The 27,729-nt window shown below is 35.3% G+C and overlaps 1 protein-coding gene and 1 long non-coding RNA gene across 3 annotated transcripts; both read right to left on the reverse strand.

The window, feature by feature from the left end:
- Positions 1-4,533: 4,533 nt before the first annotated feature.
- On the reverse strand, positions 4,534-18,240 carry LOC111094264. Of its 2 annotated transcripts, none has more exons than XR_005384549.1 (4): positions 17,946-18,240; positions 13,586-13,744; positions 11,688-11,952; positions 4,534-5,820 (listed from the first exon to the last, which is right to left on the reverse strand). It is a non-coding gene; the product is annotated as an uncharacterized LOC111094264 (long non-coding RNA). The 2 variants fall into 2 exon arrangements; XR_005384548.1 differs by having other exon boundaries at positions 13,600-13,744; positions 17,946-18,238.
- Positions 18,241-19,138: 898 nt separating this feature from the next.
- Positions 19,139-19,795, reverse strand: LOC119867778 (translation initiation factor IF-2-like). The gene has a single exon (XM_038585081.1). The coding sequence runs from the start codon at positions 19,793-19,795 to the stop codon at positions 19,139-19,141; it is 657 nt and encodes a 218-aa protein (XP_038441009.1).
- Positions 19,796-27,729: the final 7,934 nt, after the last annotated feature.

Consider the following 27,729-nt stretch of genomic DNA (forward strand, 5'->3'; position numbering starts at 1 on the left):
CTATATATATATATATATATATAGCTGGAAAAGATATTATATTGAACATCTACCCAAAGGGCTACAAATTGGGGTTAACTATGGTTGATATAATCTGCTGATTGCTTACCTATAAAAGGTACAACCTTGGAAACTATGACATAGTTAATTATTTGGAAAAATACATTTCTATCAATTTGGCTTAGCTGGACACATCTTGTAGTCAAGGTTCATGGTGCTATGGGCATGAAAATGTTCTGAGCATTGGCATGTATTAACTTTTTTACTACTACAGCAATTCTACAACCCAAACTTTAAAGATGAAGGAACTGAGTCGTAGAGAGGTTATTTCCCCCACATTGTGCAGAAAGTTGGTGACAGAGCCCACAAAGTTTGCTTTGGATTCCTTACTCTTAAGTGGTATGCTATACTGCCTCTTTCACAGTCACACTTTAAACAGAATTAAACAAAAACCAGTTTAGCAATGTATTAGGAGAACTAAAAATCAATCATTTTCTGGCACATTCTTATTGTAGCATTTTCTGTAACACAGAAAGATCCAAAATAATGGCTGGCCATATAGAAATGATTATGCAAATTATAATAAATAATAGAATAATAAGGCAAATAAACTAATATATATATATATATACTAAAATAATAACTTTAGGATTTCTGACTTAGCTTTTTTTTAAGATTTTATTTATTTATTCATAAGAGACACAGAGAGAGAGGCAGAGACATAAGCAGAGGGAGAAGCAGGTTCCCTACAGGGAGCCCCGTGCAGGACTCGATCCCGGGTCTCCAGGATCATGCCCTGGGCTGAAGGCAGACGCTCCATCACTGAGCCACCCAGGCATCCCAGATTTCTGACTACAAAAACAATTAATGAAAAATTACAAACACAATTCCATGATCAATATGATTTGTCGCCATATAAATTTGAAGCTTAAATTTAAAATTGGAAGGACATGTCACAAAATGTTGATTGTGAATATATTTGAATTGTGACATTAGAAATGCTTTTTTCCTCTTTTGGTTTTTATGCACTTACCAAATTAAGTATAAGAAACACATTTCCTTCTAAATGGAAAAATCATTTCTTAAAAATACTTGCCTCTATTCCTCTGTACGATTAATATTAACAGTTGCTTACATATACATTTTTTTTGCATATTGGGAAAATAAGTTGTTTCCTATCTATATCCATCACTTTCATAGTGGCCAACTGGTCCATCTCTGTTCTTATGCACCATACAGATATATTTTAATACCCTTGCACACATACCATTCAAGTAAAATTCTCCTAATTCTATGAAACTAAGTGACTTTATTGGTTGATTTTGGTCTTAAAATGTCTTATGCTGAATTCAACTCTAGTTTTTTCTTTTTCTCATATGGAAGACGAAAGAATACTGGGTATGTAAACAGTTCTCCATAAACTGTGAAGGTCTCTTGCTAATAAATAGATCCGTTCTTCCTGGGAAAGGCCTGTATTTCCCCCTGGCGCAAGGGAAGCTGAAAAACTGGTTATATTCTCTGCCATCTTCACAGATGCATCTTTTGGTTTTATTGTAATTTTTCAAGAAGTCTCATAGCTTGATATGACCAAAATAATTTTCAAGTGGCATGTTAGAAAGCATAAAGCTCATCTTAATAGAATATATGCCAAGGTCATCCCTCTAAGTGAGGTAAACATGATAATTATTTACTGTTTAAACATCAGGGAACAAATGAAGTTGAATTAGTATCATTGCAGTAACACATTTGGTTAATATGATAATCAATAACAAAGATACTGATTTTTCAAGGTATTATCCCCTTTTCTGAAATGCATTTTCATATAGTTCAGAATGCTTTTTAAAATTGGTAGAGACATTCAATAAATATAATGAATAATTTGGTTTAATGTATTAACAGCACATATTTATAAGGACTATTGTTTGCCTTGTGACTCAAAGAAAATTTTGTCATATACCTATCTCATAGAGCATGTTTTATAATAAAGCTCTATTTCTTACATTTTAAAGTCATTTTTCAACTAAGTGCAATTCTGATGCTCTCCTTTCTACGATAAGCTCTAGGTGTGGTTTAAAAATTAAGAAAAGTAATTTTTTTTGTTCACTTGTTGTGGATTTTATAATCAAAACACAAATATTTAATACATTTCCTGTGGTTTTCATCACCCAAACCAGAGAGTTTTGGAGCATTGCAAATTTATATTGTACACTAAGCAATGTCATTTCAGCATCAATAGAATGCTTTGATATTTTGACCTCTTTATTTCATAAAAATTGAGAGGAAAACAATTGATTGTATTTTGTCTGAATGAATATACGTAATGTCATAAAAATTATAATATTAAGAATTCAGTATTTTTTACTAAACAGAATAGAATTTCTCCCTTTTTATCAGAAACAAGGTTAAATAATACAAAAATTAAGTTTAGGGAAGTCACTACTATGCCAGTTTTTACCATCAGGAAATGTCCTGTGAGATTTAAAATATGTTTTTCTTATCTCAACATGACAAGTGTTACCACTATTGACGACCCTAAATAATTATTCTATTATCTAAATGTTTTTATATTCAAATAAGACATTTAAAAAATTGCTGCTGACTTGCTGTGTGACCTGGAGCCATTCACTTAACCTCTCTGTTTCTCGATAGGAATCAGATTAAGATTAATTATCCATGCATCATTTCTTAACATAGAAAATGAGAGAGATTCTGTAAACTAAATTAGGTGTTAAAATATGTCATACACATTCAAGGTATTATTCAAATGCATAATCATATATAGTAACGTCTGTCAGCATTTGAATTAAATGATAAGCTTGGATATTTAGAAGTGGTTTTCTGTGGAATTTAGAAATTCAACTAAGGCCAGAGATTTCCCCCAATCATAATCCATATTAAATGGTTAGAGGGGAAAAAAATAACTAGAGATTAAGCTTTTATTCAAAGTCGCATTCAATTTTCCAGCATTTAAAAATATTAGTTTTCTTAGAATGACATTATTCCTTCATAGAAAGGGGAAAAAAACTTTTCCTTGAAAAACTGTCATTGGTCAAGCCATTATTAGTAATCCTTTGACTCTGCTGGGGAATTAAGATTCCTGATTTCCAGCCTTAACTAAGGAGCTAATTAATTAGCTGTGCCTCAAGGAATTCAGCTATACACTTTGAACCTCACTTTCTTGATCTAAAAAAAAAAAAAAAATGAAGGGAGTTTAGAACAAATGACTTCAAGAAGTAATTTCAGAATGAACACTTTATGATTTATAATTATTCAAATTATTTTTACAGCTTTATCAATCCTGTAACAACTGCAGTAATAAAACACACATACACATTGGTTTAAAAATATGAGAGAGATTAGGAACCAGCTCTCTGGGTTGAGTTCAAGATGGTATGAGGTTCTATGCACACAGTTCCTTCAAGAGATGGGATAAACTCTCCTGTTGCATGGCTCTCATGGACCTGGAACTATCTGACCAAGTCCTGCTTAGGTGAAACATTTCTTCTTGGCACAAGTGGGTATTTCCCTAATATTTGAGTCTGACCTCATTGCGGGTGACAGCCACGTTCTCTGTGGAGGGCACTTGGGCTTATCCTCACAAGCAAAGGCTTGACATGGGTTGTTTCATTTGTCTAGCACTTTTAGGTTATTTTATCCCTTATTTTTACCATTTGCATTCTGAACAGAAGCCTTGTCCTTAGATCAACCAGAGTTTAACTCTAACATGCTCATACCTCAAGCATGTTGCTGCTGTTTTTTGAATCACGGGGGCCTGCTTAATTTGTATTTCTTCCGTCCTTAGGTCTCCTTCAAACTTAGATTGTTTTCCAAATAACTCCCCTCCATTTGATACAAGATTTGTTTATGATCAGCTGTATTCATCTGTTAGAGGACTACTACACTTCCTTCACCATATGTGCATTCTTAATAAGTTTCTTGTGGCCAGTCAATCATGAACCATTTATAATTTAAGCCATTTATAATTTAAGCCTTACCCACATACCAAAGATTTCACTGTTATTCATGTGCTCCTTTATCTGCTTTTACTTGCAAACTAACCATCGTTCTCTCCACCAGAAGCAATCATCCACCATCTGTCAATCTGAGTGAGACTCACTTGTCTTGGAAACTGAAGCCTGGTATTTATATATTGCAGGTATTATGAGCACTTCTCATCTCACACCCTGCTATCTCTTCTCCATTCATTTTTTATTGTTAACAAGCATCCTTTACGATGTTTTCTATGCTTTGTGACTTGTCGTCTACGTAGATATTTTCAGCATGACTACATTTGTGAAAGAAAAGTGGTGCCATCATATTCACCTTGTCATTTTTAAGTATATTTGAAAGCAATGGGAACTTTGCCAGAATAAGAAATACAGCAATAATTCATTACATAGATTTTTCCCCCAATTTTATTATCGGAAGAGACGGGATATATTAATTACATAGAATAATTAAAACTGTATGTAGTAATTAATTATCAAAGAAAGTTTATTTTTACCTTGAAAAGTAATTCAATTTTTCCTATCTATAATCCTCTTGTGTTGTGTTCACATAAATCTTTTAGGTGAAAACCAGAAATAGGTAAATATTAACATGAAATTTATTGTTTCCTATATGTTAATACGTGAGTGTATATAGGGAGAAATAAATGTCAAATTAAGCTCACAAATGCTATTTGAGGAAAGTCCTCTCAAAAATGGAAGTGGGAAGTTCTTAATTTGTATCAGACTTCAAAAGTTGATAATGTACCTGAATTTGAAATAGGGTAAATATTTTGTCTTAAAATTTCTATGTAGACTAGGTCTTTCTCTTTCTTAAGTAAAAGCAATTAATAAAATAACTACTATCATGCCTTACCACACTCAGCAAGTTAATAAAAACTTTCACTGAAACACTTTTTGTACCATAATTTTCACATAAAATACTTCTCTATTTTTCATTTTCAGGACAACCACCAAGTTCCCAGAAAGAACTGTGAAGTACTTAATGAGACATTTATCTGGTCTATGTACTTTATATTTAGCTGATAATATAATGAGGCCAAGGTACTGGAATGAAACATCCCTAACATTTCACATAATTTTCCACTTCGTCTCCACCATTTTTGGTACTTCGGCAGGATATTTTAACTTTTTGATGTTTTGAACTTTACCATCACTATCAATAATCACGGTGTCAGATGCAGCATCCTGCTAAACCTTATCCTGAAAAATATATTTTCATTTATCTTTGAGTATATTATTAAGATGATTGCAGTCTAACAAAGCAATATGTTTTAAATTAGATTTTTCTATGATGCCACATCAATTTTTTTTATAACTCTGATGTTTCCTCATGCACATTTTAAAACCATTTTACAAAAAGCAGAAATTCTTATGGTTTTCCAAGTCTTTTATGATTTTACATGATGTTTCTCTCTCTTTCTCAAAAATATAGTAAATTATTATATTTAATAGAATATGGCTAATGATCCTGTAAAAACATGACATACTTACATTTGGCATTGTTTATTTTCCAAACACGTGAAAGTATTCATTGTTACATGGCAGGAGCAACTAAAAATCAACATATTTAACAAGAATCATAAGAAATTCTCTGTAATTTTCTTCCCCTTTGTATATTTTAACATTGCTTTGAAAAGGAAAATTAAATTTAGAAAAAATATTCATTTACTCTCTTAAACATATTTCTCCTCTGAGATGTATAGCCTATTCCATGTTCCTTATTTCATATGACAAGTCAATCTCTAGTCAAAGATTGATAGCAGTTCAGAGTCTTGCTGTACCAGGACAAAACTGTTTCTCTTCTCTACATCTGCCACAATAAGAAAGGAAAGACATAAGAAAATTCTATGTAAATACCAACGCTATCCAAATAAAGTTGTTATTGTTTTACTTATTTTCAAAGGGCAGTTTAACTCAATGAAACATGTAAGAATCAATTCTACAAAATTGTCCCTTAAACTGTGATTCCTGAACAAATTAACTTTTCTGCCTCAGTTTCTTATTCAATAAATAGGAGATAATGGTACTAATCACACTACATTCTTCACAAGATTGCTATGAGTTTGAAGGTGATCTAATAAATTTGGCAGTGTCATGTACGCTGAACCACTCATATCTCTAAGGAATCATCATTTCGCTTTTATTTCTAGAAGACTGATTTGTATGCTCAACTGAAATATATAAAATGAAGAATCAAGAAGTTGTATATGTAGAAAAATTGGCATCAACGTATAGCTCTCACTTGATCTTTTGCTATTTCACTCTAGAGAATTCTACAGATCAAAAATAAAAATTTAAAAAATGTGCTGGTAAATTTTCTAAGAGTAAGGAAAATGGATAATAGTGTTGTGTGAATATTGGTGAATAGGATAAGCAAAAGAGAGTAAGTAAAATTTCACTCAGTTCATAAAATACTGCAGAAGAAATTGCAATCACATCTACTATCAAAATTTCATGGTTCCCAGGTAGAAACACTCTCTTGTTTCCTGATTCTGAATGGTAATCTAGTGTTTTCCTTTCTCCTTGGATGATTTTGAGATAAAATCGAGTACACAGAATATATTAGAATACATTTGCAATTTAATTCATAAATTCCCTTTTTGTATTTGGGTACAAATGTCCAGAGGCACTAGGTTAAATATATACATATATATTATATAATATATTAAGAAAGTAAAAATAAATAAATTTATAGTTTAAATGATAGTTTAAATATTCCTATATCTACTTAAACTGTACCAATAGTTTAAATATTCCTATATAATTGGGGGTTACTTAGTGCAAAGAAGATATGTGATAGAAGAGTTAAATAAGGAGGAACTGTTAAAAGTTGGGTCTCCTCTTAAGCAGAGAGGAAAATCATTATGTGTCAGGAATAGAATTTTATTCTTAGAGACAAAAGAGTAGTCCCAGGACAGTTGAGAGGGGAAATTCTTCATTGCGTTCATGAAACCCTGAGCAGAGCCCCCGAGGGAAAAAGAAAAATCCACAGAGATCACTAACATTGAGTTGGCCCAAAATGACAGAGGACACATGGAATGTAGCTAAAAAATGCTTAAAATGTGTTCAGGTAAATTTCTCTCTGCCAAAATGAAATTCAAGTATAAAGAATATATTCCCCAGTGGGCAATGCTGCAAATTGATTTTTAGGACCCCTTCCAACTGTACATAAATAGAAAAGTGCATGTTAGTAGTTGAAGACGGATTTTTCCAATTGTATTGGGAACTTCCCTATGACTAGAAGGGCTTCAATGGGAAGAGGTAGCTAATAAACTGCACAGAAATATTCTCCATTGACATTAAAAGAGCATTTAAGCCTTAGTAAAGTTCTTTGGACAAGTTCTTAGCAAATTGTGCATATGTAGAAAATCATAAAGTAGTACAATATCGAATAATCTCTCAATGTGATTTTAATTACTATTGTTATCAGCTTATGCAAGAAGTTTGAGTTTTCAAGATGAAACAATCAAATAATTAAGATAAACAAATTTGAAAAATTTCATAAGTTAATTGCTCTTTAGTTGAGTTGTCTGGTGCTTCCTTCAAAAGATCCAGTTAATGAATAGTAACAGTTCTTTTGAATGTACAATAACTTACAGAGTCTTAATTTCATGTTTCCTGGCTATCTACTTTTTATTATTTCTTTAATTTTTTCTCCTGGCTAACAACTGTGAAGTGGTCAAAAGGCAAGGATAAGGAGGAAAGCAAAGAGGAGGAATCCACAGGGTGTAGATAATCCACAAACAGACTAATTGGTCCCTGGATAATTGCTGATCTCTTCGGCAGCAATGCAACTGAGATTTCCAGAAAAATGAAAATACTTTATTTATATCTGTGCAAATTTTGTTTTCAAGGATAAAAGTACTAATCAGATGAGTTTAGATATTTGATCAACATCTCTAAACTATAACTACTTTCTAAATATTCACATGTTGCCTTTGTCTGCATTATCAAGTGCTTGTGTTTTCATTCATTTATAACTGAACAAAATCCTTACTAACACAGAACTAAAAATAAGGACTAGAAACCGTCTGTGTTCCTCTGACCCTTATTTTTCTTCTCTGTATGATGATTCTGGATCAGCCTTATCAGTGACAAGCTGTATGACCTTGTTCAATTACTTTATCATTATTACACAAGAAGGTTTTCATTTCTTAAATAAAAATATTCTATGATGTTAAAGTATTCACATATTCACAAAAATATTTAAAGAGTGACTACTTCATGAAAGGTTTGTGCTTGGCATGAAAAAAAAATAGAAGCAATAAGTAAGTAATAATCCTTATTTTAAGAAACTAATATTCTATAAGGAGATAAATATAATGGAAAATCATATGCTTTCCACTTAAAAATGTGAAAACAAATACAATGGATGCTAAGAGATAATTCAAGTTGAAAGAGGTTGTTGAAAGAATGCATTATTGGGAAAATGGTATTTGACTGGAATCTTCAGAGATCGCTAAAATTTGGCAACATGACTGTCCTAACTGATGAGGAATTACAAAGAATGAAAAAGAAAGTACATAACGTGGAGTCGAGAAGCATAGGAGGTTTTTAGGGAACTATGTATTTGTAGTGTTGCTTGGTTGAAGCATTTAGTATGTGTAAATGAGTTGTTGGATGCAAGTTGAAACGGCAATGTGGGGCTTTGAAGTTCAGGGAAAACATGATTTGACCGTGAATATTTTTCAGCAGAGTGGTTGCACTCTAGAAATATTTAGCTTGATACAATGTGCGGTTAACACAGAAAAGAGACTCTAGGTGGGTGGAACTAGTAAGGAGGCTATTTCAGTGATGTTTGTGATGAATAATTGGTAACTGAACTAGAATGATGATAATAGAAATTTTAAAAGGGGAAGAGATGCAAAAGACACACTTGAAGGGTAAATAGACATGTTTCCGTAGAAGAAATCAAGACCATTTTTTCAAATGGTTGAGTAGAGGGTGGTTCCATGAAATAAAGAAATCCAAAGAAGAGTTAGAATGTAGCCAGTTATCTGTAATTACATCTGTTGATTTTGACATATTAATAGTCAATCACTTAGTCACTGAAAAGTGTGTAATTGGATTTCTGGACAGAGTGTGAGGTTGTGAATTATACCTTTGTCCAAACTGTAAATATGGATGAATTATCAAAGAATATAGGTAAAGAACAAAGACATTGCCTTAGAATAATGCCACAATTTGGAAGTTTGGGAATAAAATATGGGCCATAGATTTAACATAGAAAGAACAGTTAGGGCATGAAAAGAGAACACAAGTAGTAAATGGTCCTAGAAACAAATAAAAAAAATGAATATTTTATTTGTGGCAGAGAGAGAAAGCAGCTAAAGGAATAACAAAACTCAGGCTAGTCTTGATAATTCTCATGGAGTTGGAGTAACCAATGCTCAATTTAATCTCTCAATTTCAATTTAGGTTTTTACGGAGAACAATGTTTAGGATCAAAACAAGGTGCATTTGGGGCGTCTGGGTGGCTCAGTTAAGTGTCTAACTCTTGATTTCAGCTCAGTCTCGATCTCAGGGTTGTGAGTTCAAGCCCTGCTTTGGGCTCCACACTGGATGTAGAGCCTACTTGAATAACAAACAAACAAACAAATCAAAGGTGTATTAAAAACTTTAAGCTTGGATAATGGGCGATGTTGATGCCATTAATGGAAGTAGGGATGTGAAACTGCTAAATATTAACATAAACCCTGCTGGTATTTAATAAATAAAATATCTCAACTGTCTATGATGATTAATATGGTGACAGCTTGCTATTTGACCACTAGGAAATCCCTCTCAATGTAACTTCCAGCTATATGTTATATATTTGTTTTATAGCAAACTGAAAAATGGTTACATTAGCTCACATGCCAGTTGAATTCCAAGAACTCTGACCCGATATTTAGTCCATTTAAGTTAAGGCCTATTTCTTTGCAAGCCTATTCCTTTAAAATATTTTCTTGATGTGTCTATGCAACCTGAAGTGAAATGTGAGGGTAAAGAGTGGGGTGCGGTGCACAAACTCATCTACACGACCAGGTTCTAAGTACAGAGGGTTCTAGAGGTTATATGGTAGAAGGTCTAGTTTAATATCACCTTGATCTCACAGCTTCTCTGGCCAGGGGAATTCCAGGAAATAAAAAGATTCCAATGTCTAGGAAATGCTGAGAAATGGCAAAGATACCTGCAGCCTTTTAGAGCAAGACCATCTTAAGACTGTATTCTATTTTCTTAGATAACCGTAGCAAAGGCATGCTTTAGCAGCTTACAAGCACCAGAAATGATTTTGCACCAGTTCTATTACACAGAGATGAAAGGAGAAGTGTTTTGTACCTGTGCATATGTGACCATAGGGCCCATTATATAATTTAGCTATACTCCTCTGGATTTACGAAGAAAGCTAAGTGTTATTTTGGTGTTGGAATTTTTTACTGTTAATTTTCCATCGTAACAACTTTCCTTTTGAAGCACTGTCCACAGATCTGTTCCAGAAGGAGTGTAATTCACTTAAAAGGTTATTTCTGAACTGTGACCACAGTAACTTGATTGCAACACAGTGGAAGTATACATGATAGAATTAATTTATTTCCTAAGAAGCTATGATATGAGGAATCAAGGTATCCATATGCCTTCTAGTTCCACTGTGTGCCTCTCAGGGTTTTGTGCTCACTCCCATCATTCTAGTCAAGCACACTTAACCTCTAAGCTCATGACTATGTCTCCTTTTCTCTCACCACCATACATGTTAGACACATTCCAGTACAACAGTTTTGATAAAATACAGCAACTAAGATTTGCCAAGCATTTTTTTTGTACTGAGCATTTCCTGAGTGTCAAGGATTGTCATGAGCACTTAATTCTCAAAATAACCTAGTGCAATAAAGAATCCAGCTCTATTTTTGATGTTTGATGGCTGATAGCTTTTAAGCCCCACTCTTTCCCTTTACCCCACATTGGAGGAGGCTGATATGAAAGCCCAGGTTCACCCTCCCCTGAGTTTACTCAAGTTGTACAAGGATCCATATCTGAGGGTTAGAGGGACCTACACTTAAATTCAGAGGGTCTGATTTCAGAGCCCAAACCTTCACTGCTACACTAAACTGCCTCTCTAATCTCTTCCAATGGAAAAGATTCTCAGACGAACATCAATAATCATGGTACTACACCTGGATATATTAAAATACATTAGAATAATAAAATGAATACTATGAGTTTATAGGTTCAGCACTGATGGTAAATGAGCGAAAAGTTCTTTGTTTTAATACCTGTGTTTTACAATTAAAATTCTTCATAGGTATGAGATATGTGTGGCTAAATTAGCTGCAATAATAAAAAATACATAAAAGCACTTCAGAGGTTCAGGTGGCTCTCACATGTTATGATTAGCTGTCAATTTAAATTTCTTAGGCTATATTAATTTATTAGGTTTGATTACCTTTAAGAGTATACTACTAAGCTTAAATTTGTTTTAATAATCTAATAATTGAAGTCACCTGCAATGAAAAATTTCAATGACATAGAATTCTAGCCTAGAAGATTTTTTCTTGCTTTCTGCTTTAGCTGCTCATCTTCAACGGTCAACACAATCCAATCTTAACTTGCACTGTTAGAATTGACATTGGAATCTGCAGCAGTATTTGTCTTAATCCAATATTTGTCTCATTCCCAGTTCTTACTCTCAGTATTTACCTTATTCCTGAGTGTTTTAATTTTTGTATTTGTTATATGCCTTTTCTTCTCCCAAAGACTCATCTTAACAGGTTTTCTCTCATTGCATCTGTAAATGACGGTGCAGCAGATGCATGTGTAATGTGGGACATTGCAAAGTTCCACATAATGACTAGATGAGCTCGGCAGGTGAATTCGGAATTACCAAGTCATTGCTCTCAACTTTCATGAGTTTAAATAGCAGTGATGAATAGTCATGGTGTATGGGCTTGGCTAGATCTCAGACCTAGGGGAAAAAGAAACTTTTTTGTAGATACTTGGTTAAAGTAGCTTCAACTTCAGACTCCTTCCTTCCTTTCACCTGCCCTCACTCTCTCCCTCCTTCTTTCTTTCCTTCCTCCCTCCCTTCCTCCCTCCTTTCCTTCCTTCCTTCCTTCCTTCCTTCCTTCCTTCCTTCCTTCCTCCCTCCCTCCCTCCGTTCCTTCCTTCCTTCCTTCCTTCCTTCCTTCCTTCCTTCCTTCCTTCCTTCCTTCCTTCCTTCCTCCACTCTTATTTTTTCTCCCAAATATAAAGAATATTTGCAGGAGAAATTTTATATTAGGTTATTTAAACTATGCCAATATAGACCAAGAGAAGGGAAACTATTTCAAGCCTCATACACAGAACCAATTCACTAAAAGGCAAAATCTTTTAAAAATGATGTTTTTATACTATTTTACTTACTAAATACAGTAAAAGCCTTCCTTCCTTCCTTCCTTCCTTCCTTCCTTCCTTCCTTCCTTCCTTCCTTCCTTCCTTCCTCCACTCTTATTTTTTCTCCCAAATATAAAGAATATTTGCAGGAGAAATTTTATATTAGGTTATTTAAACTATGCCAATATAGACCAAGAGAAGGGAAACTATTTCAAGCCTCATACACAGTACAGTTAGAACCAATTCACTAAAAGGCAAAATCTTTTAAAAATGATGTTTTTATACTATTTTACTTACTAAATACAGTAAAAGAAAATATTGGATTTATCATAAAACTAAAATCAAACAGTAGTCTTTATGGCATAGCACTTTTGATCATGATTTATGCTACTGGGTTGGATAATTTTAGCAAATATATTATAGTCAATATTAACACACAAAAAAGTGTGGTACATTGGTTCTTATTTTGCAAACTGAATTTAGTTCCTTTCTCATAAAAGGAGTTACAAAAAAGCACTTTTAATTAGCAGAAATAAGTGGACCTGCTCTGAGTGTGTAAGTGTAAGTGGTCTTTTTAGTCTGATGAGGGTGATATAGTTGAGTAGAAAAAATGAATAAGGTAGGTGTAAAAAGGTTGAATTAATGTAGGGAGTTGATTTTCTCATAGCCTTAGAGAATATACCCAGGGAAACAAGGGAGATGACGAGTATATGAAATGCAAATTTTAGTGTCTAGAAGTAAAGGTTTATTGACACATAGTCACATTTCTTTGCTTACTTATCGTCTATTGCTGCTTTTGAGCTAGGGTGGCAAAAATGCCTAGCTGTGGCAGAGACCATATAGTCCACAAAGCTTTAAATAATTGCTATCTGACCCTTTACCAAAAAAAAGTTGGCTGATCTTTGATTTAGAGGATAATGCCATGCTCCACATAAATTTCTTCCCCCTAGATCACACAAGCTAGCTTTGCATCTAAGACCTTTCTTTTGATCAAATTAATGTAACTCTTTGTTTTCTATTTCTTACATTCTAGCGTCAACGATCAAGTCAGATGATCCAAAGGCTGATAAAGTGCCGAGTCTCATATGAAATTAATTTTTACTTTGAACAAAAGTACACAAAATATATCTAGAACAACCAGAGACAGTCATGGATTTTTATTGCCAAAAAAATATTACCCACATTTTCACTCTACTTCTGTGTGCCTCTTCTGATTTGTTACCTACCCTTCTCATCTCACCTTCTCAAACAAGTTGACTTGCACCAGTTGACAACTTTGCCCTCTCACCTTCCTTGTTTTTGACCAATGGATGGCATCAGAAGACAGGGCAAATGGATGAGGCATGTATTTCCTAGTTTCCTCCTGAGGCAGCCTGCATCTGTGACTTGGGGACGAGATTATGGAAATAGAGGCAACTCTGCAGTTCAACATTTCTTAAAGTATTTTAATCTAAAACCTACATATGTGCATTTTATTTATTTATTTATTTTTATTTATGATAGTCACAGAGAGAGAGAGAGAGAGAGAGAGAGAGAGAGAGAGAGAGAGGCAGAGACACAAGCAGAGGGAGAAGCAGGCTCCATGCACCGGGAACCCGACGTGGGATTCAGTCCCGGGTCTCCAGGATCGCGCCCTGGGCCAAAGGCAGGCGCTTAACCGCTGCGCCACCCAGGGATCCCACATTTTAATTATATAGTATATTCTTTCTAATGTTGCACCACACTTAATTTTTATAAACGTATACATTATCAGATGTGAGACTGGCAGAGAGCTGATTCTCAAGCTAAGCCTTACCAAAATGGAAAGTAATAAATATTAATACAGGGATCCCTGGGTGGTGCAGCGGTTTACTGCCTGCCTTTGGCCTGGGGCGCGATCTTGGAGACCCGGGATCCAATCCCACATCAGGCTCCTGGTGCATGGAGCCTGCTTCTCCCTCTGCCTATGTCTCTCTGCCTCTCTCTCTCTCTCTCTGTGTGACTATCATAAATAAATAAAAAATTAAAAAAATAAATATTAATACATATAATTTCTGTTTTCCTTTAGCTTTAACAAAACATCAAATTCTATTCTTTTTTTAATCTTCTGGATTCCTGCCCCCTCCCCCCCCACTCCCCACCACCCGCCATTTAAAAGTGGTTCTCTCTTTTCCTGTAACAAGAATTAATGCACAAAAAGACTAGGACATCCTTTTTTTTTGTTTTGTTTTGTTTTTCTTTTTAGGATTTTATTTATTTATTCATGAGAGACAGAGAGAGAGGCAGAGACACAGGCAGAGGGAGAAGCAGGTTCCCTGTGGCGAGCCCAGTGTGGGACTCGATCCTAGGACCCTGGCATCACAACACCCTGAGCCAAAGACAGATGCTCAACCGCTGAGTCACTCAGGTACTCCAGACTAGAATATTCTTAATGTAAATATGCATATACTGTATTTGCATATTAGTATCCATAAGGCCTTCTTATCACATATTATGTATTCAGAAAGGACTAAAATGATAAAAAAGATTAGAAAATGGCTTGGTGGGGTACCTGGGTGGCTCAGTGGGTGAAGCATCTGCCTTCGGCTCAGATCATGATCCCGGGGTCCTGGGATGGAGCCCCACATGGGGATCCCTGCTCATCAGGGAATCTGCTTCTCCTTCTCCCTCTGCCCCTCTCCCTACTCATGCTCTCTCTTTCTCTCTCTCAAATAAATAAAATCTTAAAAATAAAAAAAAAGAAAATCGATTGGTTTACAATAGAATAGACTATACTCTATTTTCCACAAATACCACATTGCTGATGAATGTGAGGGGCTGCTCCCACCTTTCTTTCCAGGAGAAAGAATTTGCCAGTAACAGTGATGTAGTGACAGGAAAGAACTCAGCCTCAGATCTCTCTGTTCCATGTCATACTTAGAATAGAGATTTTCTTCTTAGAATAGAATTTTTCTTGAATTGGCTAAAAAAGTCATACACTTCATGCTGCCTTCTGCAGTACCATCTGGGAAGGGAATTAACAGTCTGGGAAAATAGTCTGTGGTGGAATCCTTTGCACTTCACTGTGGTGGACCGCACAGACCAGTTGCATTTTAACAGATGTGCAAAATCTTTGCAAGTTGCCTATTATGCTTCTAAGGATTCAAATGAAATAAAGTACCAAATTTACTCTATAAAACTAAAGATGAATAATGTACATTCTTCAACTGCAATTTTTATTCATCTTTCATAGGATGTTTCATACCCACAAAAATTGTTACATTATTTTCACATTAATAGAGACATTGACCCTTTGACATGTTAATGTTTATTGCATTTGTGAAAATACTTCCAAAAAAGTCACCATCTAACAAAGTGACAGTGAAAATATGGAGTTAGTTTTAAAAATTAGAAGTAGTGGGGCAGAGCCGATGGCTCAGTGGTTTAATGCCACCAGAGCCCGGGGTATGATCCTGGAGATCCGGGATCAAGTCCCACGTCAGGCTCCCTGCATGGCGCGTGCTTCTCCCTCTGCCTCTCTCTCTCTCTCTCTGTCTCTCATGAATAAATAAATAAAATCTTTAAAAAAAATTAGAAGTAGTGAACGATCAAAAATTGTTTTTTTAAAGGGGCCAGACATAACAGAAAAAAAGCTAAACAGTTTAATGCAACTGTTGCAAGCAGGCTTTTCCCAATAAAACCCTGCCATTAAAGATAATTTTTGAACATGCAATCTCTACCTTTTTTCTAATAATTTCTCCAGATATTTATAAATTGTTTTTCCTTTTTAAATATTGTATCACTCCTTACAGTGTGGCTTTTTAAAAAAATGAACAATTTATTTAGCTAATAAAATGCAAAACCAAAATAGCAGAAAGGGAACACTAATATAAGCTTCTTTAGACCTGGCCTGCTCTGAGGTAGCCCACCAGTTTTTCTTTATTGGCCAACCATCTCTAATAAGTAGTATTTGTAAAGTAGACTCTTTGTTTCCATCTCTTTTTTATAATTGGATTATTATATTGTACAATAGGGATAGCCAAACTCTAGAAATATAATTAAATAAAATGCTATATTCTAAACACTGAGATAATTTTTTTTTAAAGATTGTATTTATTTATTCGTGAGAGACACAGAGAGAGGCAGAGACACAAGCAGAGAGAGAAGCAGGCTCCCTGTGAGGAGCCCGATGTGGGACTCGATCCAGAGACCCCAGGATCACAACCTAAACCAAAGGCAAGATGCTCAACCGCTGAGCCACCCAGGCACCCATAGATAAACAAATTTGACTGAATATGTATGTTTTCTTTAAAAATTTATGGCCTTTAATAAGTAGATGTATTTTTTTTAAGAGTTTATGCATTTATTTGAGGGAGAGTGAGAGCTAGAGAGATCATCAAGAGAGAGGGAGAAACCAACTCACCACTGAGCAGAGAGCCTGATGCAAGTGTCGATCTTATGTCCCTGACATCATGACCTGAACTGAATGCACCCCGTTAACCAGCTGAGCCATCCAGGTACCGCAGTAAATGCATTTCTATAAATCAATTCTACACTAAAATTCAGACATTCCTATGCAAAAATATAAGCATTGTTAATTTAACTAAAACAATTGTTCAAATAACCTCACAGTGATTGCAGGATACACAGAGTAAACATAATAGGATATAGACTCATGAAAAATATTGAAAATTCACCCTTTACAACCATAGTTATTTTTAACATTTATTATCTTCAAGAGATAAAAAAGTTATTCTCTTCCCACAATCTAATTCAAACCATGTATATGTCATAATGTGCTCTTTCTACATGTTACAAATTTTTTTTTAGACATAATTTTAAAGGACTGCATAAGATCCCATGATAAGACTGCAAAACTTAAACATATTTGCTTACTAGGCTATAATCAGTCAGTTTTAATAGGAAGAGATTGGATATTATCTCATTGCCTTCTACTTGGAAATAGGTTCAATAGATCTTTATTTCAGCAAAGGAATATCATACAGTCAGGACCACTGATGGTATGAATCAATATTTTTATAAGAAAATAGGTTTACTGGGCAGCCCGAGTGGCTCAGTGGTTTAGCGCCTGCCTTCAGCCCAGGGCATGGTCCTGGAGACCCGGGATCGAGTCCTGCGTCTGGCTCCCTGCATGGAGCCTGCTTCTCCCTCTGCCTGTGTCTCTGCCTCTCTCTCTCTCTCTGTGTGTGTGTCTCTCATGAATAAATAAATAAAATCTTGAAAAAAATAGGTTTACTAATTAGAGTGAATCTGTATTTCTTTCACATTTGACTTATATAATTTCAAATATAACATCAAATAAAAGCATAATTGTATTTTTGTTAACAGGGCTCCTAAATCTAAGATAAACATTGTCTAAAATTAATAAGAATTTACTTATTTTGATAGTAGAACATTATTAGATGTGTTGATAAGTAATAAACGTAAAGAAATTTGTATATGCCATCATTTGTAAACGTAAGTGAAAACAATTGACTCTGGGAAATTTAGGCAAGGAGCAGAGAATAAGAGATCTGGCCTGAAAAATGTTCAAATAGGACCAACAATCACAATCAGGACTAATTTGATGAATATGCCATCAGCATTGCTCCTGGACACACAACTAACCTTCTTACTCTTTTCTCCTACTTCTGAGGATCCCATCTAGACATCCGGAGTAGCTGCTGCAGCTCTGTCTGGAAATGGTATGTACCTGCCATCAGAATGAAGCCACATGGTCTTTGCTTCTTCACATCACTAACTTGCCATTCAGATCTGAACTGCTGAAAAACCTGGCAGAAATAGAACTTCGACAATGCAGAAAGCATTGGAAGTCCAGTGGAAAAATAAAACAATTTTGCTGAAAATAGCTTCACACACACAAAATTATAAATTACTTAATATGATGATATAGTATAACGTCAACATATGCACATTGCAAATTAGTACATCCATGAACTCTAGATAACATGAATTCTCATGTAATAAGCTTAATATTTAATTGTAAAATAGTCACTATAGTAAAAATAATATATTATGAAAAAAGAACAGTCCTATTTAAAAAATGTATACATGAAGAAGTCTTAAAATGGGATTTAAAACTCAGTGGATAGAAAAAAATCCTATATTGGACAAACATAAAATTAATTTGGGAGGCAAACATAAAATCAAAAATTTGGAATCCTGTTTTAAGAGATAAAAGACACACACACAATATATATATAAAGGTAAAAAAGATGGAGTAAATAGGTTCAATGTAGATTGAAAGGCATTTAAGATAAATATTTTTATTTTTATTTTATTTTTTTAAGTAAATATTTTTAAAATGGAATGAGATAATTACAGCATTAACAGAGCCACAAATCTTCAGATTTGGAAAACATGGGTCTTGCTTAATGGTACATTTTGAAATTCATAGCTTCACACATTAGTAACACTGCAGAATATTAAACATAAAGATTAAGATCTTTAAAAAATCAGGAAAAAATTCAAATGACTTTTGACATAATGACAAGCGTCCTTACACAAGAATTAATGCAATCGAGAGTCTTCACTACCGTCAAAAAGCTGAGAAAAAAAATCATCAATCTAGAAATCTATATTTTGGTAAGCTATCACGCAACAAGAAAGGCAAAATAGACATTTCCAGTCAGAGAAAAGCAAGGAGAGCGCCGCGTAGCCCACGACGCACACCTGGAACCAACATAGCTGGGTGTGGACTACACTGAAATTAAAAAATAAATAAATAAGAAATATGGAGACTATCGCGTCCTGAGTCACATGTAATGGACTTCTGCAAGATATTTTTTGGAAGAGATGAATCAAGAGGGAAGAAGCAGGAAGAGGCGCCGCAGAGCCTGCGGGGGCTGCGTGGCTGTGGGCCGCGGGCTGCGGGGCTGAGGCGGGAGCGCACCACTCGGCGACCTGGGCGCCCCGAGCCGAGGCCTGGGCCTGGGCCTGGTCCCCGGGTGGTCCCGAGCTGCGGCCTGGGCCTGGCCTCCGGGTCCCCGAGCCGCGGCCTGGTCTCTGGGTCTCCGGGTCCCCGAGCCGCAGCCTGGGCCTGGCCTCCGAGCCCCTGGGTGGCCCCGAGCTGCGGCCTGGGCCTGGCCTCCGAGCCCCCGGGCGGCGCTGAGCCGCGGCCTGGTCTCTGGGTCTCCGAGTCCCCGAGCCGCGGCCTGGTCCTGGCCTCCGGGTCCCTGAGCCGCGGCCTGGTCTCCGGGTCTCCGGGTCTCCGGGTCCCTGAGCTGCGGCCTGGTCTCCGGGTCTCCGGGTCTCCGGTCCCCGAGCCGCGGCCTGGTCTCTGGGTCTCCGGGTCCCTGAGCCGCGGCCTGGTCTCTGGGTCTCCGGGTCCCTGAGCCGCGGCCTGGTCTCCGGGTCTCCGGGTCCCCGAGCCGCGGCCTGCCCCCGGGGCCCTGGCCCTGCCCGCCCGTAGGCGGCTCGGGGAGGCTGCTGGCGGCCGGTGCCTGCGGCCCGAGCATGCGGAGGCGGAGGCGAGAGCGCCGGGGAGCCCGCGCCGCCAGCCCCAGGAGCTCAGTGTCCCACACGAGCGTCGCCAGATTTCCGTCTCCTTCAGATTCACCTTCTAATTGGTTTCAAGTGGATTATTTTCAAAGGGAATGTTACCAGCTTCTGCTGCAAAGACTAGGAACTTCGGTAACTGGACCCAGAAAATCATTAGGGACATAAAGTACTTGGGGTCAAAACACGTCTCCAAGCTGAACGTTTGGTCGCCTCGTTGCCGAAGACTTGGCCTTGGCGGATCCAGCACAGTCGGTGTGACTTTCTGTCCACAGCATTTTTAAGTCAGAACGTCCAGACGTCGCCCTTGGGACGGAGCGCTCGGATTAGAGGCCTGGCCCATGGGCCTTACCAGCCCTTAACGCCTTAGCAAACAGGAGGCCGCATTCCCACGTCCTCGCGGTCACAGGCCGCTGAGTCCAAGACGCAATCACAGAAGAAAGAAAGTTGAGAGGCGTGTGTTTTAGGCAATAGAGTTCATTTGACTGCTCTTGCTGGCTTTCTCAACCACATTAGCTGACACTGAGGCCGGGGATTTTAAATCGAGAAGACAACTGTGGGGGCACCTGGGTGGCTCAGTCGGTTAAGTGTCCGCCTTCGGGATTAGGTCATCATCACGGGGTCCTGGGATTGACCCTCGAAGTCAGACTCGCAGCTCGGCCCCCTGCCCATGCGTTCGCTCGCTCGCCCTCTCTCTGTCTACCTCAAAGAAATAGATGAAATCTTGAAAAAAAGAAAAGACAATTTTGCTTTCATGTTCACTAAAGAGCACTACTGAGCCTATAGCTTTAGCTAGCGGGTGTCAGGAAGCCACAGATGAAATGTCCCCATTTCTCTCCCTCTTAAATGTCGTTGTAAACCAAATCTGGGGACAAGAGAAGAAATTCCAAAGGAGGCTGACCTTGGATTTTTATAATTATTCTGTAGGTCAAGAGAAGAGAGGATATTAGGAACTAGAATAAATTTACAGATTTGTCAAAGGATAAAGATGGCAAATGAACTGTTATAAGTAAAAGCTCGTTTACCATACAGAGACAAAGATGAAGGAAGATGACACTGTTGAAAAAAGTGAGTGTTGGGAAGGAGCTACAAGCCGATTTTATTACTGCTCATAACAGCAAACCAATACGTGCAGTCTAACAAAAGAGGCCATCAATGTAATACAGGAGTCCAGAGGTGATCAGGACAGAGTTTCTGATAAAGACACTAACTGAGAGCTAAAGCAGCAAAATAATAAATCCTATGTATATCTGTGTGTATATGACACATAGAACGTATTTTACATACATATGCATATATATGCATTTATATGTATATATTTCTATGTTTTATATACATGTACACATATATATGTTTGTGTAGCTACAAAAACAACTAAACTAAGGCCAAACATATGTATACATCATTAAAATAAATGGAAATAAGTGTAGCTCACCTGTTACAGAAGAAGTAGTCAAATTTATCCATAAAATTTAACTCTTTGCTATTTGCAAGAAACCCAATTAAAGAAAAATGATTTGGAGACATTAAAAAGAAAATTGTAGGCAACATGTCTGAAACAAATGTAAACAGAAAGAAAAATATACTTGGATCTTCTTATCAATTAAAATAGACTTCAGTTAATCAGTCAGACTGAGAAATACAAATACCATGTGATTTCACTTATATGTGGAATCGAACAAAAATGAATAAACAAACCAAAAGCAGAATCAGACTCGTAAATACAGAGAACAAATTGATTGTTCCCAAAGGGGAGAAGGAGTGTCAAGATGGCCAAAATGGATGAAGGGAGTAGGAGGTACAGGCTTCCAGTTATGAAATAAGTCATGGGAATAAAAGACACAGCATAGTGAATACAGTCAATGACATTGGAAGGTGACAGATGGTAGTTGTGCTTGTGGTGAGCACGGCATAATGCATAGAGATGTTGAGTCACTGTGTTGTACACCTGAAACTAATAATAATAAAGTTCAGGAAACAAATGCAAATTATTGAATCAAAGGCTACAATTAAAAATAAAGGCACAACACAAATATATATATTTTTATAGAGAAAACCTAGAAGCCACATTGATATAGCGGAAATCAGAGGAAATACAGAATAGTAAAAATGGATTTTCAGTTAGTCAGTTGATAATACCTATAAAAATAATGCCTATAAGATTAATCAATATAATTGTATATCTTGATAATAGAGAAAGGTCTTCTTTTCATGAACTCATTGAAAATATACAAACATTTGAAGATATATTTGGCCGCAAGTAAAGTCTCATTGGTTTTTATTAAATGCAAAAATATTGGCACTATTTGTTGGTAACTCTGCAAATAAATAAGAAATTAGTAATAATTCCTAAACAACTTGCTTCCATCTGATCATTGTAAAGTTATTTAAAAATGTATTCTTCTGGGGCGTCTGGGTGGCTCAGTGGTTGAGCGACTGCCTTTGGCTCAGGGTGTGATCTCAAGGTCCTGGGATCGACTCCCGAATCAGGGTCCCCCAGGAGAGCCTGCTTCTCCCTCTGCCTGTGTCCCTCATGAATACATCAATAAAATCTTTATAAATAAATAAATAAATATTCTTCTTCTGTCAAGCCAAACATCAATAATTTTTAGAAAAAATCAGGAAAATCAATATTAAAATTTATGAGATGATGCTAAAGTAATTCTCTAAGAAGAATTCTTAGCAATACGTACTTAACTTGATAATATAAAATAGTTTGAACCACCACTCACAGATTTCAGGGAAAGCACAGAAATAGCCAAGACAACAGCAAAATAAAGAAATTAATAAATTTCAGTAAATGGGATATCTCGCTGAAGAAAAAATAAAAATGACAAGGGAAATATTCTGAAAACAATGACACTTTAATTGTATTTCTTTATAATTCCTATGTTATCATTTAATTCCAATTCTCGGGGGCAGCATTTTCAATATCTCATTCCTACATGTGATATTTACCAGGTTGAGGCAGTTCCCTTATATTCAAACTTTGCTAAAAGCTTTTTTCATGAATGGATGTTAACTTTATCAAATGGTATTTCTTGTATCTATTTAAAGGATGATTTGTTTTTCTCCCATTTTAATTTCATATAGCAATTTAGATTTACTGACTTTCAAAACTTAGAGAATATTTGTCTTCCTGGAATAAATCTCATTTGGTGTAAATGTTTTCCCCTTTTTATACTGCTGTATTCAACTGTTTAACAACAGTTTAAAATTTTGACATCTATTTTTAAAAGAAATATTCATCTGTCCATATCATCTCTTGAAACCCAAGGCTATGCCAGCCTAAAATGAGTTAAAAAGTGCTACCCCTCCAATTCTATGTCTTTTGTGTTTGCAAGAAAAGTTTATGCAAGTTTGGTAATGCTTTTTCCTTAAATGTTGGAAAAAATTCGGTTGTTAAACCATTTGAATATAGTTTACTTTCTATACAAAGCTCTTTGTTGTTGTTATTGTTATAAGTGATTCAATTTTAACAGATACTAGAATACTATGTGTTTCTATTTCCTCTGTTTTCTTAGTAAATTGTGCTTTCAAGGAATATGGCAATTTTATACAATTGTCAAATTTATTGTTATAAAATAGTTTAGAGCATCTTATTATAATATTTTAAATTGTCATTAAATATATAGTGATGTCCCCATTTGCTTCTTGATATTGGCAATTTTTGTTTTCTCATAATTTTTTTCTTACTATTATGTTTCTAATCATGTATCATATTCCAACCTCTAAAAAAAAAGTATTTACATATTTTTCTCTAGTATACATTACTATATATGTATATAGTAATATTATTATGTATTATTATTTTTCATTAATTTGTTTTCTTAAGATGATTTATTTATTTTTATTCATTAAGTTTGATTTGCTGCTCTTTGAGTTTACTTTTTGGTCATTTTCTACCTTTTCTGACCTGCATGTTTTAATTATTTACTCACTTTTAATATATTTAGTATAAGAATGGACTGTTGTGAACTTGCCTTGGAACACCGCACTGGCTGTGTTTCATACATACTATTACAGACAGAATTTGTTTTTATGTGCTTTGCTTTATTGTACTTTGCAGATACTACATTTTTTACAAATTGAATATTGGTGGTAACCCTGCATTGAGCAAGTCTATTGGCACCATTTTCCCAACAGCATTTGCTTACTCTGTGTCTCCGTGTCACATTTTGATCTTTTTCACAATATTTCAAGCTTTTTTCATTATTATTGTATTTGTTAATGATGATCTGCAGTCAGTTATTACAACTCGCTGAATGAAAAATCAGATGGCTGTTCCCATTTTTCAGCAATAAAGTATTTTAAATTAAGGTATGTGCATTTTTTAGATGCAACACTGTTGCACACTTCATAGATTACAATGTAGTGTAAACATAACTTTTACATGTTACTGGGAAACCAAAAAATTTCCTTGACTCCCTTTATTGCAATATTTGCTTTATTGTGGAGCTTTGGAATCAAACCTACAAAATCTCTGAGGTGTGCCTAAATATTGTTTTTATTACTGGTACTTTCTTGAAATTCTGAGGACTTCCGTTGTCATTTGATTATAAATGGATTAATGAATGACATACTTTTAACTTAAGTAAAAGGAAGGCTTTCTTTGAACCATCACTTCATTATTTTCTAATTTGCTTTTTTATTTGCATTATCATCAGAAGATTTTTGTATTATTTATATTTTTATAAATGTGAGATTAATATTAAAAAAGAGATAATTGTTAAATGTCAGTGTTCGAACACATTCGTCTTTTTAGGCCACGTCTCATCAAGACCAATGAAATCTACATTATGGATCACGTACAACTATGTTCCCCTAATATTTTTTTCCTCAATCACTCTTGGAGAGATGTGTTAAACTCATTATTATTGTTTTTCTTTTCATTTACCTTTTAAATTCTCCATGATTTTTCTATAGAAGTAGTTGCTGTCTTATTAACATAAATATTACTAGCAGATTCTGTACTTGACTTTTACACTTAGTATTTTATAGTGACTGCATTGTTTAATTTTTCCCTCCTTCCACTCTTCTCCCTTTCTTCCTCTCTAGTTTTCCTCCTTCTTTCCTTCCCTGCTTCCTTCCCTTTTCTTTCTCTCACCCCTTTCCTCTTTCCCTCCTTTTTCCTTTCATTTACTTCCTTACTTCCTTCACTTCTTTCTTTTTGAACATGAATTTTACTTTGTTTATCATCAAGATCATGATTCCTTGTTCTCATTTGCTTCCCCAGTATATCTTGCTCATCTTTTCATTTTTATTAATTCTGAAATTCTTTTTTAATATGCATCTCTTATAACCAGTCAATTTAGGTTTCCTTTTTTAGCCAATCTGAACATTGTTTTATTTCAATTGTAGAGATGTCACTTAATTATTGAAATGACTCATATAATTCATCTTCATTTGGACATATTTATGTACAGGGCGTGAAAGTTTTAAATATATAACATAAGATGCAATTAATGTACTATATACATGTTTATTTTTCATTTTTATTTAAATATTTCAGAGGATTTGCAGGTTTTCTGGTGGAATCTTTATATAATACTCTTAGTTTCTACTTATTAAAATAGATTTTTGGAACAACTAGGTGGCTCAGTGGTTGAGCGTCTGCCTTTGGCTCAGGTCATGATCCTGGGGTCCTGGGATCTAGTCCCAAATCAGGCTCCACACAGGGAGGCTGATTCTCTCTCTACCTATGTCTCTGCCTCTCTCTCTCTCTGTCTCTCATGAATAAATAAATAAAATCTTTAAATTAAAAAAAAAAAAGCAGTGCAACCAAATATCTTAGTTTTTTGGGGGACTATCTTGTCCTGACTCAAAGTTCCTAACAGTTATAAATATTTGCTTTTAAGATTTTATTTATTTATTTGAGAGAGGAGAAAGAAACAAAGAGAGAGCTTGAGCAGGGTGGAGGAGCAGAGAGAGGAGAAGACTCCCTGCTCAGCAGGGCTTGATCCTAGGACTCTGATCCCAGAAGCTGAAGGCAGAAAGCTAATTGACTGAGCCACCCAAGTGCTCCTAAATATTTGCTTCTAATGGCTATCTTTTTGATGGGTCTTCTACCTTTGTGTAGCATATAACTTCCACCATTATTGCATAAGCAACAATAGAATAAGTTGAGACAACTCTGGTATTGAAAATGTGCATCAAAAAAAAAAAAAAGAAAAAAGAAAATGTGCATCAATTGATTAATTAATTAATTAATTTGCATTTCATCTTTCAGCAACACTTTTTCCCAAGTGGACACTGGAAGGGGGGGAAAAAAAAGTTAATTTACCAGATACATTTCCAGTGGATTTTGGACTATTTGCATAAATCTACTTAAGATTCATTACAGATTTTCTGCTTTGAATAATACGATCATCTTGAGATGCACAAAACTGGCCCTCTCCTTCTAACATCCCTTAATCCCTTGGCAAGATGACTTACTTTAGTAGCATAAAATTATGGCAAGTAAAGAGTTTATTTGAAGTTGGAAAATCTGTGAAACCTAGTGTCAATGAAATAAAAACTTTTTAAAAGAGTAACATTTTTAAAAAGCATATCAATAAGGGATGGTTTCTTTAATATCATAGGACTTCTAATACAAAGAATTTCTTAATCAATTAAATCTTTAGCACAAGTGATCCCGCCTCCCATTCCTTTTCCCCTCTAATTTTAGTGTCCTGAACAGTTAATCTTTTCCTCTTCTTCTGGGTATATCAATATCTTTTTAAAAGTATACACATAAAAATTCTTTTGCAATGTGATTTTATGCCTATGGATTATTAATCAATTTTTTTTTCAATTTTTAAATATACTGTCTTTGGTAAAAATGAATCTGCAAGTGTTTTGATAACCAAATAAAGCATAAAGATAATATGTAAACCTGGAGAAATGTTTGACCTCAATTACAAACAATCACAACAATAACAACAGAAAAACAAACCAAAACAAAAAAACATTTTCTTTAAAAGGAGAGTGAAAAAGGGTTGGGATGACTAAATCTAGTCATCATTAAATCTAGAAAATTGGGCCATTCAAGGTTAGGAAGACCACCAGCCAGATATTACTTTGGAAAATATAACAACTGGATTAACTAAGGTACTTAATATTTTTTATGAGTAGGGAAAATAAAAGGAGTGAAACAAAAAACCCACAGGTGTTGGAAATACAGGAATGCATTGTTCATTCAGTTTTATATGAAAACAAAATATGAAAATAATACACATAGAATAAGCTCATTCTGAATAAAAAGGGGATTGGGAGTAAAATTCAAATTACTATAGATTATTTGTTATTTGGATGTCTTTGGTAACAAGCTTTTCTTGCCAATGAATTGGATTACCTTCATGCCAGCTTTCTATCGGCAATGAATATATCATTTTACTTTAGTATTAGTAGCTACTCTCAGGAATAGATGTGCCAAGGGCAACATCATAGTAAGAAAGTAAAAAGCAGTGGGCTTCATCATAAAGACTGAAAAATAAACACTCACTTCTTTCACTTAATTGGGGCTGAAGTAGATTCTCAAAGTTTTAAAAGGTATTTCTTTTTAGGAAATACAATATTAACAAATGAAAAACCTGCAGCTATTTTAATCTCCATGATTCTTTTGAAAAAGTAACATTAGAAAATCACTTAAAATTTAATAAAATGTTTTAAGTTTGTCTGTTTAATAGTAGTCTATTTGAATGTTTCAGTTTTTAGATAAAATAGTTACATGGCTGACACAAAACTCTGAAATATTGCATAAGCAAAAGAGGTGAAATAGTTTATTATAACATGCACTGTGTATCTTGCACCTTCCCATAAGTTAAGGTTTTGGTTTTTCTCAAAGGTGGTCATTCACTGGACTACTAATCTATTTGTTATTTGAATCAAAATTTTAAAATAAACCTCAATTAAT

The sequence above is a fragment of the Canis lupus genome, chromosome 36, assembly GCF_011100685.1.
Source record: "Canis lupus familiaris isolate Mischka breed German Shepherd chromosome 36, alternate assembly UU_Cfam_GSD_1.0, whole genome shotgun sequence".
NCBI lineage: Eukaryota > Metazoa > Chordata > Mammalia > Carnivora > Canidae > Canis > Canis lupus.

Coding starts and splice junctions, on each gene's coding strand:
- LOC119867778 (XM_038585081.1), bottom strand. CDS start 19,795: ATGCTCGGGCCGCAGGCACCGGCCGCCAGCAGCCTCCCCGAGCCGCCT.